At 35.3% G+C, this 22,167-nt stretch overlaps 1 protein-coding gene across 1 annotated transcript in view; it reads right to left on the reverse strand.

Moving 5' to 3' along the window:
* Positions 1 to 22,167, reverse strand: part of WDPCP (WD repeat containing planar cell polarity effector) — a 306,031-nt gene that overhangs the window by 68,957 nt on the left and 214,907 nt on the right. The window contains exons 11-13 of the mRNA XM_087823593.1: positions 21,467 to 21,658; positions 8,240 to 8,849; positions 1,628 to 1,816 (exon numbers count right to left, since the gene is read on the reverse strand). Coding sequence (XP_087679719.1) covers positions 1,628 to 1,816; positions 8,240 to 8,849; positions 21,467 to 21,658 — 991 coding nt within the window. The remainder of the gene's footprint in view (positions 1 to 1,627; positions 1,817 to 8,239; positions 8,850 to 21,466; positions 21,659 to 22,167) is intronic.

The following is a 22,167-nucleotide window of genomic DNA, read 5'->3' on the forward strand; positions in this document are numbered from 1 at the left end:
ACAGAGAAGAATTCAGAATGTTTTAGAAATGTGTTTTGCAATTACTTAGGAGAAAACGCATATACCTACTTAAAATGTACATATTCTGATAATCTAGCATCATGCAAGCATTTTATTTTAATAGCCTACTATCAAACAAGTTTTTTTATTTCCCTATCTCTCCAATATGGTTCCTGAAAATGTACTTTATTAAGGCAAAAATCTGATAATGCCCATTTGTGAATTCCCTAATAATCTTTCTTAGAACACAGAAGTCTTACAATACAAATTCACCAAGGTGTGAGTAATTTCTCAGTGTCCTGAGTGACAGTAAATATTTTATCTTCTCCATATTTCTTCAACTATAAATTTAGGATCTCTTGAAAATCATGACAAGTTTTCTTTAAGGGCTCTGCTTCTTTTTTTTTCCATTATATACCCAATCTTGAGAAGGTACCAATACTTAGAAATAATTACTCGAAATAACTCTGCAGGCAGAAATCTTACAGTAATACCTAGTACCTAAAATTTTGAAGTTATACTCTTCTTTTTATTTTTAACTAATATTTGAATACCTACTGTGGGCAGAGCCCTGTGCTAGGCATATTCTCATTGTAGAAATACTGGAATCCCCATAGATGGGTTGGACTACCTCCAAAAAGCACATTCAAGTAACATTAAATAAATATTTATTGTGGGACTCCTGTGAGTTGGGCCAAGTCCCATGATGCAGACTTCCTGAAGGAACACGTTCTTATTGATTATTCTCTAAAATTACTAAACTGAAGGTTATATAAGGAATTCTATCTAAGCAACTTGTTTACTTTGGAAACAAAATAAAATAGAATAAGAACATCTATAAACATGCAAAAAAACCAGTAGGGGGAAACAAGCTCTGCAGTAAAGACCTTTTGATGTATTTCCTGTTTTCCCTACCTTGTAAACTACTTAGGGACAGTTTCTCATTGGCCATGATTTTCCACCATTAATGTCAATGTTTATTTCAACTCTTTGAAATAAAGCAGCAAGTGCAAAATATTTAGGTGCATCTTACATTAAGTAAATAAGTAAATCAATAAAAAATAACTCTGATAAATGATAAATATAAAAATTAATTTCATTTTATGTGGCACACATTTGTTTTCTTTTTTTTTTAAACAATGTCTTATCTCTCTTTGACAATAAACATCTGAGATCCTATGGGAAAAATTATTTACTGAGGGAAGGTGGGGAAATGCAAACAGGCAGAAAAATATTTATGTCTAAAGTTAAGGAGGAATAAGGACCTTTGTTTGCGGCCCTTTGTCTACCAGACCCTAGAGTGCATGAAATTCTTGATCAAAGTTTGAAATCTGAGCATATTCCACACATGAACTTACACTGAAATATACAGTGAGTGCATTGTGAGTTCCAATGTAAGTATATACAGGAAAATTGTTCTTTAAATTGATAAATACTATATAGTAAGTACCATATGGGAGTAATTATTTGATATCTATCTGATCTTATCAGTTTTAATAAGGCATTAACATTTTTGTCTTTTAGTCTCCAATAACATAACTCAAAATAATTCTCAAAAATAACTGACTCAATAAATGTACTTCATGTATATGCAAGACCCACTTATGAAATATACTTCGAGTCTGACCTTCTCTCTGGGGAGTGAGCTTTTGTCTAAGAAGATGGTTTACAATGGCACTCATGCTGATGAAGCACTGGTGGCCCAGCGTGTCCCAGTCCATGCTGCTCAGGATGTTTATTGCCTCACAGATCTCGTCATAGTGAATGTACTGGAAGATGAGGTCTACCAGGCCCAGCTGTCCTTGTGTGAAGATACCTGTCAAAAAATGTAAAACCAAGTAAATCTTTTCAAAATAAAAAGTAGAACAAAAACAGAATTAAGTTTTCGATAAAGGGAAAAAAACTACCCAGCCAGGAGTGGCTCAGCGGCTGAGCATCTACCTAGGATTCAGGAGATCAGGGTTCGATTCCCGGTCAGGGCACACGCCCAGGCTGTGGGCTAGATCCCCAGTCGGGGGTGTGCTGGAGGCAGCCGATCAATGACTCTGTCATCATTGATGTTTCTCTCTCTCTCTCTCCCTCTCCCTTCCTCTCTCTGAAATCAATAAAGATATATATTTAAAAAACAAACAACAGTGACCATTTCTTGCATAAGTGCTAGAAATGTGAAATTTGGGGGGGGGGGGCAAGACTAATATGACTCTGTTGTTAAATCTTTATTCTAAATAGTACCTATCAACTCTACCTAGCTTGTCCTATCATTTCAGTTCACACTAATTTATATTCCATGAAATCACACTGCTTGAACTAAAGGTAAGATGAGAATAATATTGAGGTAGATCGCGGTAGCTAACACTGTTTACCCCGTCAGTTGTTTAGGCCTCCGTTACATACATTGAAAGACAGGATTTTGATGTGAACACAGTTCTCATTGACCAGCTTCATTAGTTCTAAATTGCATTTAGTCTTCAGCCCCATGTACTTGGGGAAAAGGGGAATACAATATACATATGTGACTATATAAATGCTTTTGAGTCTGTTTTATTAATTGGTGCTCTCAATTGATAGTTTCCTTATAGCTACCACATACCAATTTATTTTAAATCAGCATTTAGAGATTATTCTCTTCTGAAGAAATGATCAGTATTAAGCCTGCTGTTTATCCCCTTCACAGCTAATATTTGCTATAACGTATTGTGGTAAAATATAAACATATTTGTTTATCCATTTAAATGAAAGAAAATCCACTTCTAATCTTGGAGGAACAAGAACACAGAACAAATGGGGAGCATTCTGTTCTAGTTTTATTTTATCATCTTTTAAATGTGGCTTATCTCATTTTAAACTAACAATTTCTCTGTAGTTAAATGACAAGTTCTAGGGCTCTTAAGCAGGTTATTCCTTTTAAAATCTTTTTTAAATGGCTGGCAGTAAAATCCTTTTTTTATTCAGCCAATGTTTACAAACTTGAGTGAATCCACAAAATTTTTTCAGTACAAATAATCATAAAGCTAAATGAGAAAATGTATGTGAAATTATTCTTAAGCTGTAAAATATATAAAATATATAAAATAGTTCTTTTTATTACTATCATCATCATTTAACTGCAAAGGTTATAGGTTTCAGGATTTTAAAAAACATATTAGTTCATGAAAAAAATGCCCAAATTCTTCATATTAACTTCAAGTCACATCAAAAAGAGAACTTGTGCTCTATATAACAGGACTCAACTTGACAGGGAATCTGGGAAATTGCCCTGGTTATACTAAGCAATAAAGCTTTGCTATTCTTTTTATGTTGGTAAAATCAACAAATGCTACTGTCCAAAGCTTTTGTGAGCCTGTAGTCAAGCACTGGAAGTCCTCATAAATCAGAGTGGCTCCTTGGCAGTAGATACTACTGTGTAGGAACTTTGCAGGAAAATGAAAATATCCAAACTCTGCTGACTATATCTGTACCTTATGCAATACATCTAGCAAGAGAAAGAACTGACTTTTGAGAAGAAAAGCTAATATATAATGTAATTATAATTAATTGTGCAAAAGGTGATAAAGAAAAAAAACTTTAAAAAGCAACCAAAGGAGGGATACAAGATGTACAGAGAAACAAAGATATGAATAATTGCAAACTTTGCTTCTGAAATTATGTAAGCCAGAAGACAACAGTAAGACGTTTTTTAAATGTTGAGAGATAGAAATGAATTAGCCTAACATTCTATATCTTTATAATTAAGAGTTGAAAATTCATGAGGAAACATAACAATCTAAAATGAACCTAATAACAGAGTTCTGAAATAATAAAGCAAAAACTGATAGAATTAAAAGGAGAAAATGTCAGAATACTATCTGGAATAGCAGTCCACTTCAAATGATATGAGCTCCAATTTTAAGATGACTAGGTATATAATAAAGTAACATTTCTTTCCAGCAATTAATTACCTGGATAAAGTATAATATTTAAATAATTCACTATAAAAGTAATTCTTTTGAAGAAAACATACTTCTTACAAAAGTTCTAAGAGAAAAGTCATACTACTTGTTTTTTAGAGTGACAGACACACACATATGCACACTCACATATTGCCTGTGATTTTCAAAGTCCCACGAAAGGGAAGAAGTTAGCTTTAATAATTTCTAGCTCAGTATTATCACTTGAACATTCAACCTTTCCCAACTTTGTAGACTCTGTGAGAGCATTGTGGGGGCACTGCAGGTAGATGGAATACTATCAGCACCACTATGGGAAGGAGGGAGTGTGAGAAGAGCACATGTTGTGATTGGGGAGCTACACTAGTGCAGCCCAGCTGAGGAGATGAAGTTGAGAGGCAGACAAGGGCTTATCAAACACTGATGGACTTGAGGCTGGAGAATCCATGACCCAAATCTGCACTGTTAGATTAGCTGAGGGATGGGATGGGAAGATTGGTAGGTAGAAAATTACAGATAGCCACTGCCTGGTCATGGGAAAACAGGAAACAAGTAGATTAAGGTAATGACAGCAAGGTTGAATAGAATGAGATGCTTTTGACAGCATTTAGAAGGCAGAATTGATAAAATTTGGTCACTGATTTGATATGGCATTAAGGGTGAGAGAGGATTCCAGGATGACTTCCGACTTGAGATTCCACCTGAATAACTGTACCATCTACAGAAATGGAGAATACAGGAGAAGTAGGTTTTGGGGAGACAGATGATGACTTCATGTCTGTCCATAATGAGTCTGAAGCACTTGTGTACATCCAAGGGGAAGTATCCATAAAGCCAGGTGAGTATGTGAATGCGGAGTCAGATGTGGTCTGAACTGAAGTCAGAGATGGGATAGTGAAATTAAAAATAAACTCTTAATCTATATAAAATGGGAGAGCTAAAAATGGAACCTTAGAGAGCTTCAACATTTTCATGAGTAGACAGAAAAAGGGCATAAAAAAGTGATGAAAAATTGCCTCTGGGATCATAAAAAGCAAGTGTGATAAGAGTTCAATGACAGTGGCAGTAATCATCAACCATCAAATGCTGAGAAATTATCAAGTAACTAAAATAAATACGTGTATCAACTAAGCAGTCATTGGTAACTTCTCCGAGCGCAGTTGCAGGAGGCCGAAGCCAGAAGCCAGACTCTGGTGCTGTAAAGAGTGAATAGGAAGTGAAGCAGCAGAGGAAGTCATTGCTCGCTAATATCTCAATGAGTTGACTATGAAAGGAAAGCAAACACTTATTCGATTAATAACAGAGGGGAAACAATTTTAAGGAAGAGATGTGTTTGTTTTCTGGTATGGTTTGGGCCTATATCTGCTAATGCAGCAAGATTTGTGGGGGGAATGTGTAGGGTCACAAAGGTGTCAAAGGGAATGTTGCGGGATCCAGAGTGGAAGTAGTGGGAGAACTAGTCCAGTACAAGAAGAAGGGCTCCTCTTCCATTGAACTGAGAAGGAAAGATTTATGCAAATGTAGATAAGTGGTTGGGTGGGTGGTGAGAAGCAGATAAACTTAATGAAGAGCCAATTAAAAGGTGAAATTCTCTGTGAGTTTAAAGAGAGCAGTAAAGGTTGGAAAAGGTACTGATAATGGAAAAGCTTTAATATCTCAGTAGTATAATTAGGGACTCCTTTTTTAAAAATTAATCTCAGTCTATGTATGTGGAAATAGGGGATAGTGATAGTTAGGTAAAGAAATTCTGGTTACATATTGCTTTGTATAAAATAGTACACTTCTTGGCCATGTGGAAGGATGACACTTCTAGCTTCCTCCTAAAAAAGACGTGTTCTTTGGATTCTAGTAACAGTAGTGATGGCCTTTAAATCCTCAAAGCATTTGATTGACGATTGTAAAGGATTTAGAATGGAAGCTCTAGCCTTGGAACAGTTTTTCCTTCAACATTACACTCTTACCTATTCTAAGTGTCAAACTCCAAAAATCTTAGCATGCTGGCACCAGCCACTGCCACGTTTACATATGACAGCATTCTATTTTAAACTATGATCTATCTCAGCTTCTTAAATTGTAAGCTACACCTTTCATGTCACATTTTCCAAAGGCTTGCATAACAAGCATATGAAAAAAACTCATAAATGCTCCCCAGTAGGAAAACTGCACATGTAAATACCTGTTTATATATGCAGTAACTTGAATTATACATGAAAATTCCACATGGATGCCCAGAATTGGCACTGTGTTAATTCAAGAAGTATATTAAAATTTTTGGATGTATTTAGTAGCAGATCCTAAGAAAAATCTGTCATTTAAACAGGATTTTCTTAAAAAAATAAAAAATTTAAAAAAGATCTGTTAGTTGGAATCTGTTTCAAGGAATCTACTCTTCGTAGGGAAACAATAATCTGTAATAAAATAAACATTAGGATTTTATAAAATCCAAGGAAACTCCATATTTAGATATTTTATAGAGCCTGTAAGACTGTAAATTTTCCCTATTCTATAAAATGTAAGAGTCATACTGAAAATAAAATTTAAATGATAAATGTCAGTTGCAAAAGTTATCACCTTTTCATTTGAATGCTTGACTTCTATTGGATAACTCTCTTCCAAGAGACCTTCTTGGGAAAAAGAGGTGACAGCCAACTCATTGCTTAATTGATTTAGGAACAGTGCCCAGGGAGACAGTCCAATTAAGTTTACAAGCTGGCAATTAGCAGGAAGCCCTCTAAATCCCTACACTGAGAGCCTGTTTACTTTAGTAAGAAGGCAAATGTGCTAGAGATAGGAAGAGAAAGCTGTGCTTTTTGCAAAGCTGTTTTGAGTAGGACCACAAGGGAAGGCTGAAGAAGAGCTAGGTATATGTGGGCAGACAGCCTTCTGTTTGACAGGTAACTGGGTAATTTATAAGGTGTGTGTGTGTGTGTGTGTGTTTTAACAGACATACAAAACATCTAACATCTACTTTAATGAGTGTTGTATATGGAGACATACAACTGTTACTGCAGTGGGGCAAAGTAGAACTGGATTATCTCATAATAAATGAGATTCCAAATATTTTTTCTTGGACAATATTAACTTTATGAATATATTTAGTTGCATTTTTATTATGTGAGAGAGAAAAACAGAGCCCTCACATTATAGCCATATCTTTCAGGTTAATCAAGTCACTTTCACTAGATTTATTTCCTGTGTTCAATTTCAGAGGCAAACATCCATAAAAAACAAAAGTAAACTGAGAGTTTCTCAATAAACACTACAATGTCTTTAAAACTTAATTTTGTACCACAGAGCCAAATCCTGTAAAGGGTTTTAAAATGTATTTACTTTTCTAAGTTTTCAAGTAGCAATAATGTGCATTAATTAAAATCTGTTTTTTCAAACCTAAGTGAGGTTCTCTCAAGAATTTTAAATTATACAAAACTACCTAAAGAATATCATATACTACAGAGCATAGCTGGTAATGCAAAACTACAAAAGGCAAACAGAATAATAAAATTTTGTTTTAAAGTTTCCTGGTTGAAATGGGCTATATGAATACATAATTTTCATAATATTGATAAATCCTTTTGAACTTTTTAGTTAAAAGGGTAACAAAAAAGTTACACAGATACCTTTACCAAATGCTAATTAAACGTTTGCTTTCCCATCTTTTAAAACACTTGCTTTACACAATTCCAATCTGGGAAGCAATGGACACCTATAATCTAAAATAATTTTAATAGAAAAAGTATTACAGTCCTACACAGAATTTTTTAATGGACATATTAAGTGCTTTTAAAATAGTCACAGCTGGTTAGAGCACTGTCCCGATACGCCAAGGGTTCAGTCAGGTTCCATCTCAGTCAGGGCACATACAAGAATCAATGATACATATATATGTGCAACAACAAACTGATGTTTCTTTCTCTCTTTCTCTCTCCCCTCCCCTTCCTCTCTCTCTAAAATAAATCAATAATTTTTTTAAATGCTAAAAAAATATTCACATATCCATTTCTTAAGGAATTTTTTGGTAGATAGTTCATTTTATAAAGTATCAAATGTGAAAGTTCAGGCTTTTTATTCATTACAATGGATACTTAGTGCATTTCTGAATTCTTCAATATCTTTACCTAATGATATTGAAAATGTTTCTTGACATTTAGAAAATCATCCACAAGGTATTCTTAAGGAAACTATATGAAATGTTTGAAAGGCAAGCATATTTATGGGATGACAAAAAGAAAATCTACATTCCAACAATAGTTTGTCCTAACTATAATATCACCATCATAAACACTTTGACTTACTTGCCAATCTCCTTGACTTACCAAATTTAAACCAAAGTACACCCAAAGGTCCTCTGTCGAACCTGAGGAAGAGGAGGTCATAGATGCCCCCCGTTTCAGGCTTCTGAGAAACAACCTGTGGAGCTACCCACTGCATTTGGGCAAGACTGCTGGAAACATCAAAAAATTTATTGAACTGCAGAGTCTCCCTGGGTGAGTAGTCTTCAGCCAAGAGCTGGATGTTAATAGGGGAGAGAGCCATATCAAAAATTTGCAGCTCTCCTTGGTTGCTGCCAACTAGCAGAATGGTGCCACTTGGGTGGCAGCTTATTAATGAAGGCAAAAGTTCAGCCTGGGCTAAGAGAGTCACTCCACGGTGAGTTTCATAAAGAATTACTGAAGAATCTTCACAGCCCAGGATCAGTTTGTCTTCAGTAACATTCCTGCAGCAGCTAATGGCCTTGGATCTTAGAGGTATTCTGGTGACTGAGATACATAGGATTTTGTTGCAAACACATTCATAGATGCAGCTGTCAGCCATGGGCTCTTTGTCTGCACTGAATGAGTGCTCCACTGTCAACACCTGGTAAATCTGTTTGGTGCCAAAACGAACATCCAGTGGATCCCATTCTGTGCGGACAGAACTCAGAACCTGCAAAAAATGTATCATGTTCACATATAAGTTGGGTTTTCTTCAGCTGTCACACACAGACCTATATATTAATCCAGCATCCTACTGAAGAACATCAATTATCACCTTAAACATTAGCAATGTCTGTGTGTGTGTGTAATCACATAGAACACATATGTAAATATATATAGCATATACATAGCACAGCTGCAGAAATGAAAAGATTTTAACTTGACCACTTTTTTTTTTAAATAGATTTCAGAGAGAGGAAGAGAGGGAGAGAGAGATAGAAACATCAGTGATGAGAGAGAATCATCGATTGGCTTCCCCCTGCATCCCCCACACCAGGGATCGAGCCTGCAACCCTGGCATGTGCCCTTACTGGGAACTGAACTGTGACTGCCTGGTCCATAGGTCAACGCTCAACCACTGAGCCAGCACCGGCTGGGGCTTGACCAGTTTCTTTTAGAAAGTCTGTAAATAACTAAAAGACAAACATGTCCCCTTTTAGTAAAATAATAGCAGAATATCTAAAACTGGTAGAAGTTCAATTTTGGGTTTTTTTTCCTTTTTAGTTTTTTCTTCTTTTTTTTAATAGCCTTTTATTTTTATTGTTCAAAACAGAACTTGAAAGAATTAAGCTCATCTCCTTCCTACCCACTATCCTTCCCACCCACTATCCTTCCCAATTCTGAAATTACTGGTAAATTTTTTATCAGGGATATTTCTAATTACTATTACAGACTAGGCAAAGGGAAAAACTTTACACCCCTATTAGCAGTCTCATAGAAATATTTTACTATCAGAAAAGATATGAAGGGTAAAGTAAACAAATGGCCAATAGGAAAAATAATAATGTATTAGTTTTAAAATAAAAAAATTAAAACCTGATAAGTAATATGAATTATCAATACTTGTTAAGTAAAATTTAAAAAACATCTTTGATGTGGAAAGGAAAGGCTACAAGAAACACTAGGAGAAGAATAAAAGATAACACAGGCCCTTCAGTATATTCATATGCAAATGTGGGAGACCAAGAACTTGAAGAGCAGTACTAAAGTGGGTTAAATACTTTCTAACGCTGTCAAAACCTTTAAAATCAGATGCAGAACTATTAAAATGCACACTTCTACATCTATGAGAAAATCTCATGTAACTATAAAGACACACACATGCATGTAAAATCTGATAAAATCCAACTAAGGCTGTATCTGAGTTAATAGTATTGTACGAGGTCATTTTCCTGGATTTGACAATGTACTATGGTGATGCATATAGTGTTTGCCCCAAATACTATCACTGGGGCAAACCAAGGAAAAAGTACAGGAAGGAAATTCACTTTTAGCAATTTAGCAATTATCTTAGCAGTTTCTTGAGAGTAAAATGATTTCAAAATTAAAAGATTTTTTGGTTTGTTTTAAAGCACATGTATAGCGCTGGCTTTTGGAAGTGGAGGGGGGGGGGTTGGTGTGAATTTTTCTTAAAAAATCCATCGTAAACATCACCACCAAACGCATCTTCCTAAAATTAAATGTGTTTGCTCCCACTCCCCCATTCAAACCCTTCACTGGTTATCCATGGACTACTGAATTAATTTTTTATTCCCCTTCCTGGAATGCAAAAGCCCACAGGACCCATAACTAACCTCCTTCCCGCCCTCACACTCTTTCCCTGTTTTTCTTTTTGTCTAATAAATATTTGAGTACGAGTTATGTGTCAGGCACTGGTCCTAGGTCCGGGGGAGGCAACAGTGAGCTCTCACCTCAGGGAACACACACTCCAATGGCTAACGACAGGCAACAATTCACAAGCAAACGTCTTTAGCAATCCTACGATCCTACGTGCACACTTCCTAAGCTCTATGGAGAAGGAAGCAAAGCGAGAAAATGAGGAGCAGCAGGAGTGGGGAGGGGAGCTCATACAGAGAAGGCAGGACAGGCCTTTCTGATAAAGGTGACCAGGAAGCGAAAGGTGAGCCATGCAGCCTCTTGGGAGAAGAGAGCCGCGGCAGAAAGGAAACAAATTCCCGGAGGCGGGGCTCTTGGCCTGATGGGGAACGTGAGGCTGACCTGGCTGGAGAAGAGGGAGCCAGGAAGAAAGCGGTGGGGATCGGGAGGGAAACAGATTCTGTAGTCGCTTCCAGGCTACTTTGTAGGGACTGTGGCTTTTCCTCTGAGATGAGAAGTCAAAAGCACAGGAGGGACAGGATCTGACTTGCAAATTCTAGTGTTAACTCCCACAGTTTCCCCTCATTATTCTACTCTGAGTTCAAACTAAAACATGCCCTGCATTTTCCCAGCTCTGTAACTTGTGAAATTAATTAAACAAGGAGGCCCAAAGACTGATGTGGCTCTAATGGCATGGTGGCCTACATAAGCAAACCAAAATCTAAGCTTGTAAATGCCTCAAAGCTAAAAATCAAAATGTGAAGGATAACCAATCAGGTTTTAAAGCTATGGTCAGTCAAATAATTTCCTTTCTTTGCTTCTGCACTATCTCTATATAAATCTTACCCCTGGCTCCTGTCTGTGGAGTGCTCCTAGCCACTTTGAGAATCAATTTTTGCTCAAATAAGCTCTTAAAATTTTTACTATGTTTCAGTTTGTTTTTTAACAACTTTACTCAGTGTCCTTTGCCTGAAATCCACACTCTTCACCCAGAGGCTCAGTTTTTCCTTCCAAACACACTCACCATTTTAGAACAAAACCAGAGGCTATCCCAGTTTCTGGATTCCTTCCAGCAAGGCAGCATCCTTCTTTCCTTGGATCTCACCTCCATATCCCCTTCCCCACCCCAACTTGGCCAGTGACTCTCTGGTGACATAAGGTTTTAATTTACTTCTAATGTTTGGTCATATGTCCTCGTTTTTACTGTAAGCTTAAATGTATTTCACACTTTTTTTTTTTTGGTATCCATGTAGCAGCTAGCCAGAAGCTATGCTGGTGGTAGGTATGCGATAAACTTTTTAAAACTATGAATTAAAAAAAACACCACTATAATGCTGGTTAAAATACACTTCCAGAAAGCTTAAAGTTTTATAAAAGGAGCTTCAGGGCAGAAAACTAAGAAGCCAGGTGACTTTGAGTAGGGTTTGTACTCATACAGACAGACTAAAAGGAGGGGCCCAGCTAGATGGCAGTCTTGGCACAGAACAAGTTAGGCTCAAGGTCCAGGAAAAAGGACCCCAAGTGGCTATTATTGCTTTTCCTGAAGAGAAAGCCCTGGATTCTTTGGCCAAGAGAGCAGATAAAAAGAATGAGAGATACTGTGCCTAAATAAAACCCAAATTTGGTAATTTAGAATTCATGGCTGACACTATATACAGGGGTTGGCAAAAGTCAGTTTACAGTTGTAACAGAAGTGATACAATAAATAAATAATACAAGAAAAAACTTCCGTGTACTCACAACTGTAAACCTACTTTTGCCCACCATAACAAAAAATAATGAGCAATAAGTATGTAGTGACAGAAAATCTGCACAGGGAAATGCTCATAAATGATTTGACTGACACAGCATAGAACCTTAGTGCAAAAGTTTAGGTCAATCAAAAATACTGAAATGATACTTGGATGTTACCAACGTGATATTAATATTGTCAACTGAAAGAAAAGTAGACTGGGCTTCCAAAAAGAATTAGAAGATAGTCTGCATATAAGTAAGAGAGAAAAAGACAATCACTAGTAAAAATGGGCTCAGCTGAAATATATCAATGTGAAGCAGAGAAAGAAAATTCAGTCTTTCCAATTTTCTAGGAAAATGCTAATGTGATGGACCAAGATTATGAAAAAGAAGTTTTACACCTACATTTTCAGCAACCTTGTTTTAAAAGTTATTAAAATGGAAAAAATGTGGTAATACATTTTCGAGAGATGTTCTGTTAGCAGGTCATTTGCAAATAAGCTGAAAACACCAAATACAAATTATGTAGTTAATGCAAAATACCAAAAAAGAACACAGACTTTTAAAAATCCAAACTTGCACAGACTAAGACATCTCTCATCTTGTATTTGTGCAACCACAAATACACTCAAAATTAATTTAGATTGAACTATTAGTGGCGAGATGATCAGTCCAAGATATAATGTGAAGATAAAGAAATGAAAAAAATGGTGTGTAGTGAAGGGAGAAACGATAAGTGACAATGCCCTGAAGAAAAACCACAAAGGAGAGAGAAGAATCCAAAAAGAAAGGACTGATATCCATGCAACCTAGCAAGAGTAATTTGAAGTCTACTCCTATCTTCCATGAGGCATGCTCATATGTTATCCTCTACAAACATCGTGGTCAAGAATTCCCTTTTCTCATTCAAAGTTCTTGGTCTGTCTTCTCTCTTTTTCTCTCTTCCTTATTTTTTATTGAGGTATAACTGACATATAACATTATATTAGTTTCAGGTGTAGAACATAATTATATGATATTTGCTTACACTGCAAAATGATCACCTCAATAAATCTAGTCAACATCAATCACCATACATAGTTATAAAATTTTTTCTTGTGATGAGCACATTTAAGATTTACTCTCTTAGCAACTTTGAGTTCTGGATCTGAATCCTATCTTCAGGCACTCCGCAGATTTAATAAATTCTCAAGTCTAATAACTCTTTAAACAGTCTTAAAATATATGCCAGAAGTTTCAGTAATTGGTCATTAGAATTCAAATGGGAATGGCTGTGATAAAAAAAAGTAAAAAGTTCTAACAAAGGCATAGTGAATAGACGAACAGTGAGAAGGAAGAAGAGTTGTAGATAATTAAGGGATGAAAAATAAAGACTTTTATAATGTGTAATGACCTGCTGAAAGTCTGAAAATCTGAAGGAAAAGGTCCCTGCTTTAATTTTAAGGTAACAGAAAGGTACAAGGAAGAAAAGTACAATTTTTCTTAGTATAGGGGACTCACACCTTCAATCATGTTAGCTGTTTCGAAGTTGCTCTCCGTAGTGATTTACTAATTCACTTCCAATAAGCAGTGAGAGTTCCCTATTGCTTCACATCTTTACTTATCCAAATATGTCAACTAAAAACAAAATAGTAATAGTTGTTTTCAAGTGTATATATTTCTTACTTTTAATAGCTTTCAATGAAATCTAATGTTTGAATACAGAGTAAATATATAAATGACTTATAAGGTTAGAAAAACAGACATATCTAGTAGGAAGTATAAATATTCCCTCATCCATGATTTTTGTATGTGAAAGTTATCAACTTATATGTTGCTATTAATAAAATCCTCTAATCCACAGAAATATTTATTATAAGTCAACATAATATATAAAAAAGTAATTTTGTGAAAGCAAAGAGAAATGTATCAATGGAAAATAATAGAGAACCCAGAAATAGACCCACAGATCACATCAGTTGGCTATATTTCACAAACGAGTAATGCTGACTCAATGGAGAAAGAATAGTCTCTTCAGCAAACAGCACTAGAACAACTGGACATCTACATGCAAAAACATAATGTAAACATAGGCCTTCAACCTTTCACAAAAAGTTGGTTCAAACTAGAAGTGTTTGTCATGACCACAAATATGTTCCGGCATAGTATTGGTGGTTCTATAGTTTTGAATCTCTCTGAATCCCCACATGAAAGAGTTCAACTAGATAGCAAAACCACAAACCCATAGGCAACTAATGAGGATTAAGAGAGAGCACTGTATGTAATGACTATATGCTCCAATAATGTAAATAAACTACAACTATTTAAAAATGGAAGGGGAGAAATGAAAAAAACACAGGCAAAAGTTTTTGAATGTTCTCAGTAATTTATATTAGCAGTGGCAATATTATGATCATTATGAGACTGTTAGGTATGGACTGTGGGATAAAGTAAACAAGTAATTATGAGATATTATAATTCAACCCGTGTCCCTGCACTAGGATTTTTGGCATGGAAGAGAGGAGATACAGATGTATAGAAGAGGTTAAATTAGAAACCCTGTAATCCTGAATTTGAATTACAAGTATTAACATGAACTCACTCTAAATACAAATATGTATAAAATCTCTAGTTCTTTCTACTAAAGAAACCTAGAAACAATGACCAACCTAATAACAACAATACAATATCCTTAGCTCCCAAATTTAGGCTTAAAATACCATTTTCCATGGAAAGAAACTAGAGCTTAGAAGAAAACATAGCCAGTAAAATCGCTGACATTTCTCTTAGCAATATTTTTTCCGACATATCTCCTCGGGCGAGGGGAAAAAAATAAACAAACAAATGGGACATCAAATTAAAAAGTTTTTACACAACAAAGGAAACCATCAACAAGACAAAAAGACAACCTACTGAATGGAAGAAGATATCTGCTAATGATACATCCAATAAGGGATTAATATCCAAAATTTATAAGAAACTCATACATCTCAACACCAAAAAAAACCCAAAAAACAACTCCCAAAACAAAAAAACAATCCAATTAAGTAATGGGCAAGGAAGCAAAGGAACTGAATAAACACCTCTCTAACAAGGACATACAGATGTCCAATAGACATATGAAAGGATGCTCAGTGTCACTAATCATCAGAGAGATGCAAATTAAACCACAATGAGATCTCACCTCACACCTGTCAGAATGGCTGTCATCAGTAAATGAACAAACAGGTATTGGCGAGGATGTGGAGAAAGGAGAAGCCTGGTACACTGCCGGTGGGAATGCAGACTGGTACAGCCACTGTGGAAAACAGTATGGAGCTTCCTCAAAAAATTAAAAATGGAAATGCCTTATGACCCAGAAATTCCACTTCTCACTATATATCCAGAGAAACCCAAAATACTAATTAGAATTTATACACCCCTGTGTTCACTGCCTCTTTACAATAACCAAGATATGGAAGCAACGCGAATGTTCATCAATAGACAAGTGGATAAAAAACCTGTGGTACATCTATACAATGGAGTATTACTCGGCCATAAAAAAGAATGAAATCTTAATATTTGTGAAAGCACGGATGGACTTAGAGGGTATTATGCTAAGTGAAATAAGTCAGTCAGAAAAAGACATTGTTTATGATTTCACTTACATGTGGAATCTAAAGAGCAAAATAAACGAATAAATAAAACAGCAACAGACTCATAGATACAGAAAACAAACTGATAGTTGTCACAGGTGAGAGGGTTAGGGGGATGGGTAAAAAAAGTGAAGGGATTAAGAAGTATACAAATTGGTAGTCACAAAATAGTCCTGGGGATGTGAAGTACAGCATAGGGAATACAGTCAATAATATTGTAATAACTATGTATGGTGCCAGGTGGGTACTTGAAATATCAAGGGGACCACTTTGTAAAGTCTAACCACACTGTATACCTGAAACCAATACAAAATAATATTGAATATAAACTGTAATTGAAAAATTAAATTTAAAAAAAGAAACTAGAGCTTTTTGAAGAAATGGCTATTTTCAGGTCTGGGGCAGGAAATGTACAAGATGAGCATGGAACATATTGTCATACCAGGTGGCAGGGAAGCTACCCAAGAACACTAAAGTCATGACAAAGAGAGGAGCCACTTTGAAGAGGCTTCCACTGGCCAAAGATAAGATAATCTGAGTTTCCAAAAAGATAACAATTATAATTTATGAAAACTTTTAAGTCAAATATGTTTAAATCCATGAATTCATAATGTTATTTAAAAAAACAAAAACCGAATTGGTTACCTTCAGGGGGTGATAGGGAACCAATTCATTACTTTGAAAACTGGTAAAGAAAAGAAACAATTACCTTGATTATATGAATTCAACCAATGGGAAAACAAATAGGAGATTAGTACAACTGTCTTTTTATAAAAGCATCCCAATTAGTAAATGAAAAAATAATAAAATTAGAGTATCACCATTTTGCAACACTAATGACTTAATGGATCTAGGCATTGAGCATCATAGATGCTAACATCAAAAAAAGAAAACCAAAAGAGAGAGAGCTTGATATGTGCTTTCTGATAGGAGAATGCACCATCCTATAATCTTGTGAAAACTGACCATTAACATGTAGAATTTTAAAAAGACAGAGAAACATGTTGAACCACACCATAATTATGTAAACAATGAAATTCAGGGTAGGACACTACAGTTTCGACAGATAAATTTTAAGAGAAAGAAAAAAATGGAGGGGGAACTTGTAGATTAAAAGAGAATTAAGAGATGCATTAAGTGACACATTTAAGTGTTTTAAGTAGATAATATTAAACTAAATTTTTTGGGATGCATATTTAAGTAATAAAAACTGTATGGGTTTACAAGAAAGTAATTAAAAGTCATGAGAGAGGTTACTTTTGGGGACTGGGAAGAAGCTGAGGTCATGACAGAGTACGTGGAAGTATGTCTGGGTGCCTGACCGAGTTCTATTTCTTGACCTAAGTGTGGTTCCAGGAGTGCTTCCTTTATATTAGCTTATTCAAGTATACATTTATTTTGTGTGTTTTATAATAAAGAGATTTTAGTAAAACAAAAACATCATCCCTAAAATAGAAAATCTTTGTTATTAGGTTGAAAGCTAATGCAGTACAGATATTTCTTTGGAAAACATGTTTCTTAAGTATTTTGGCTTTTCAGTTAGATGCACTTACAATGCTTTCTGACTGCTTCTTTTATCAAATCATACTGTATTTAAAGTTAGTCACATTTTTACTTTCCCATCAGTTGATGCTCCTCTGCATCACTGAAAAAATAGTTATTAACTATTATAAGGTTATATTTCCCTAGCCCTGACAACAGGTTTTAAGGTTTTACAGCTCGGTTTATGTGTTTTTTATTAATCTGGTAAACAAATTCAGGTGACATTTTCTGAGTAAGGGATCTTGAAATGAACACCATACTCAGAAAGCACTACCAAATCCACATGGCTGACAAGTTAAAATATTTCTTCAAATATAAAGGTAAGGGAAGAATAAATTGTGTTGTCATCACATTTTTGACAGTGAATGAATTAAATAGTTCTAGGATAATGGCAGTAACTTTCTAAAAAGAAGTATAAAGAGTATGTGAAATTTAAATAAAAATACTACCATGTTATATATGATAATCTACACATACACTATTAAAAACTATTTTTAAATTAATTTACTGATAAAATTTTTCTTTTTCTGAACACTATATCTATTGTGTATTTTTCGAAAGGAAATTTTTTCCCTACACTACATAACTTTCTGCTTTATGCTTCTAATTAAGATATGTACTGTTGTTTAGAGCTCTGTAGTGTGAAATTAGACAAGCAGTTTTTTAATATCCATAAAATAAATAAAAAAATGTTCCTGCTCTGACAGACAGATAATTCAGTCACAGAGAGCTTATTTCTGTTTCCTTTGTTTTCTTTTTTTTTAACTGCTTGGTAAGCCAATTTTCTACTTAGAATCTACTGTTAAAACTCTCATTTGGTTCAGTATGTGGGCTTTATCCTTTCCATGGTCTGTTATGCAAAAAAGATGGCTTTAATTTTTTTTTTTACTATGCTGCAAAGCAGTGGTTCTCAATTTGGATGCACATGTGAATCACCTAGGGAACCTGTAAAAGAATACTGATGCCTCCTCCCCTTCTAGAGATTCTGCGACTGGTCTGGGTGGGCCCCTTTGTAAAAGCTCTGCAGGTGATTGTAATGTGTTGCCAAGGCAAGGAACCACTACTCTAGAATCCTGCCAGTGTCCAAAATAAAAGCTTATAATCTTTTCTGATTGAACTTGGATGGGAAATGCTTTTTAAAAATTCTATAGTTTAATAGATGCAAAGATTAAATTTCTTCTCTCTGAGGTTGCTACTTTTTTAGTTTGAATTTTAGGGTGTAAGAGTATATTGTATCTTTCATTCTAATATTAGTTCAAGAAGTTTATTGGTCACTAGTGAAAAAAATTTAAAGACATATGCCTGAATATTACTTTTACAGGGGTTGTGGTTTTAGTTCATGATATGCAAAAAACATGTGCTACAATTCATAAAGATTATGTCTTCACACGCAAAAAAAGAAACAACTGTTTCCCTAAACATTTCTTCCAAAAGATCTTCACCTTTTGCATATAAAAGTTCATAGGAGGTTTGGAAAAAGAAATCTTTCCAAATCTTTCCTACAGTTTAATTTTGATAGAATGACTGAAGGGGCCAAATCCAACACAGCTACTGGCCAAAAGGATGAATTATATATCTTCATATATTAGGACTGAAAAAGGGGACATTTAACTATGCAATCAGTGGTGAATAATTAAAAATCATGTGTATCATATACAATTTTATTAAAAATCTATTCAAATACTTAAATAAAATGGATAAGTTTCCAGAAATACAAATTATGGAAGATAATGCAAGGAAAACATAGAATTATTGATAGAAAAAACAGCCCTTGAAAAGTAGAACCAGTATGAAAAAAATCTACCTTCTTTGAAAGACACCACACTCAGGCAGCTTTATAAGTGAGTTTTACCAACATTCAAGCATCAGATAATTCCCTTTATTGCTTCAGAAAAAAGGGGAAAAAGAAAAAAAAAAAAGCTAGCCAAATCACTCCCTAGGGTTAGCACAACCTTGATATGAAACTTAGTAAAAGAAAGTAAAAGTGTGCACCAATCTCATATTTGAGCAAACTGTAAAGCCTCTTTAATGTTCCCTCCTTACTATCTAAGTAGAGTCAATCATTCCCCACTGGCTCCTACTGTGGCTTACACATACTCTATCCACAGCACCATATAATACCTTAGTGCACTCAGACACACTTTCGTATTTGTCTTTCATTGGTAGACACTAAGATCCCTGCAGGCAGGGATAGTTGTGCATTCCTATCCTGTGGCATGAAATATAGTGCTTACTCCACAGTCATGTTCAGTAGTTTCTGAATGATGTAGAAAGAGAAAGAGAAGGGCTTTTCAGGTAGAAACAGCAGTAGTGCGTATGGGCAGGAGGTGGGAAGTAATGAGACAGTGAGTAAATCATTTGGCTAGAACACAGGTTTGTATAAGGATATAACACTGAAAAGGCAAGTAGGGGCCAGTCAGGGTAGGCTTTTAAGTGCTGAGGCTAAGTTTAGTTTCAGTATCTATTGAAGGCATCCAAGCAGGCAGTGGCTAAATCAGAGGTGTGCTGCAGAATCCAGATGAGCACTGCAGAATCCAGGTGACCTATCTAGTTTAAATGCATTGTTTAAAAAATTAGAAAAATAAAGTCAGAGAGAGTAGGTGATCCACCTAATGCCAAAGAACACTGAATTTGCTAAAAGCAGGCAGAAGCTTAGAGGGACTAAACATGGCTAAGGCCACACATTTAGTATATTGTCCAACCAAGAGGCAAACCCAAGTCTGTCCAACTCCAAAGTCCATGATCTAGATGACACCAAGAGACGAGGTATGTAAACCATATGCACACCCTTTCAGAGCAGTCCTAATTTCATGTAATACACTCATTTTAAATAAAGGTAATTCATGTAATGCATAACTAAAGGCTGATTTAATTATTTTTACTTTTATTATGAAATAGAACATTTAATAGAATTATAACTATCTTCATTACATTGTCATTTTAATGAAGTATTTTACTCAATTAGCTTCAAGACCCAAGATCAAGAAAATGGTGGGTATGAACAGGAAGTAAATTGGAACAAAACATTTCCTTAAGCCTAACAAAACCCATGCCTAGAGCATTACAAGTGGTGTTAGTTACTACAACAGAACTGGTAAAGTTCCCAGAAAAAGGTATAAGTTATTAATTAATTAATCAAAACGGACTTTTCAGTCTTAAAGACAAACTGAAAGTTTATAAAATCAGAAGAGTAGGTAGTGATAGAGAAAACCTGGACTTGTTCATTACATTTCATAATATGACTTCTGAGGAATACTTTAAAGTATAAAAGATAATAGACTTAGAGACAATATAAGAACACACTATTTCACCAAAGCAAAAACTTAAAAAAAATGGGGGATGCATTTTTTTTAAGTTATAAAAAAGTGAAAAAGAATTTCATACTCAAATTACTGGTACAAGCTGAAAATACCCACAGGTTCACGATAATTAAAGGTGATAGGACCACTGTCAGGCACTGTCCTCGCCTCTGGGAATAACCCTTTGGTGCTCCTGTCGGAGGCAGGATACTAGACTGAGAGACCACTGCTGCACAGCCCTCCGTACAAATTCTTGGCCCAGTCTTGGTGTGGCACCACAGGGTTGCACACAAAATGTGTGCATTTAACTGTTTGCTCACTGACTGATTGAAGTTTAAAGAAGGTGACTGATAACATAGCTTTGACAGAAATCATGAAATCATGAGCAAACTGTAATGACAGTACTAATAACAAGAACCATAATAGTGATCAGTGATAAAGAGTTTACTATACGTAGGTGTTGCTCTAAACTCAAGTCTTAACTCTATTTTTAAATTAACAAAACCATAGCACATAGACCTTAGTGACTTGCTCAAGGACAGAGAGCTAGGTAGTGGCAGAGCTAGGAACTGAATCCAGAAGCCTTGCTCTAATCACTGCTACTTGGGCCAGCCTTGAAACTGTCTATGTAACTTCTAGATATGATACTTTGAAGAATCCCATTTCATAAATTACAGCTTTAAAAAAGCATTTGCATTTATTTCAGAACAGAAAAAAAAGAATGATCCTATTTTATTTGCTTTTCAATAAAAAAAAATTATATATATTTATTTTAGATTTACCTCCAGTCTTCCTTGAGCATAACCCAGCAGCAGCAGATTGGCCCTGTCCTTCTCTGAAGAGATGGGGGCCCATGGCCAAACATCATCACTGACCAATGGCCACCAGCAAACAACTGTATCCTGAGCACAATTGATGGCTAGATGACGCTCTGTTGTCCTGTTTACTGGGCCAGGTATTTCATAATAGGAAATCTAATGGTTTAAAAAAAAATATACAGGACTCATTTTTTAATGCAAAATCCTCAAAGTATTATAAAAGTTAAAGCATCTGTAAATGGAGATAAATGCAAGTAAATATGCATGTTAAACATGTGCTTAAGGAGGTGTCAGAATTTACCAAATTCTTTTGACACATTTGAAAAAGACATATGTTCAAAATTCTTTCCATTTTTAGCAGAGGAAAGAAAAAGGAAAAATGTGAGTTGGGGAGGAACTGGCTGTAGCAACCCCAATCAATACCAAAATGTACAGTCATGGTTGCTTGACAGCATCGACCTACACAGAGGATTTGAGACCAGCTATATTAAATGACAAGTTCAGTACTGCTGACCAAGAGCATCTGAATACTGTTTGAGACATAACACGTTAACAATGACTGACAACAATAAAAGGAAAAGCAACTCGAGGCAAATATCACTTTAAGGAATATATGAGACATATACACATACATTCTGAATAAAAGGATAAGCCACAGCATCATA

This window comes from Miniopterus natalensis, chromosome 13, assembly GCF_054644295.1.
Source record: "Miniopterus natalensis isolate mMinNat1 chromosome 13, mMinNat1.hap1, whole genome shotgun sequence".
NCBI classification, from domain to species: Eukaryota; Metazoa; Chordata; class Mammalia; order Chiroptera; family Miniopteridae; genus Miniopterus; species Miniopterus natalensis.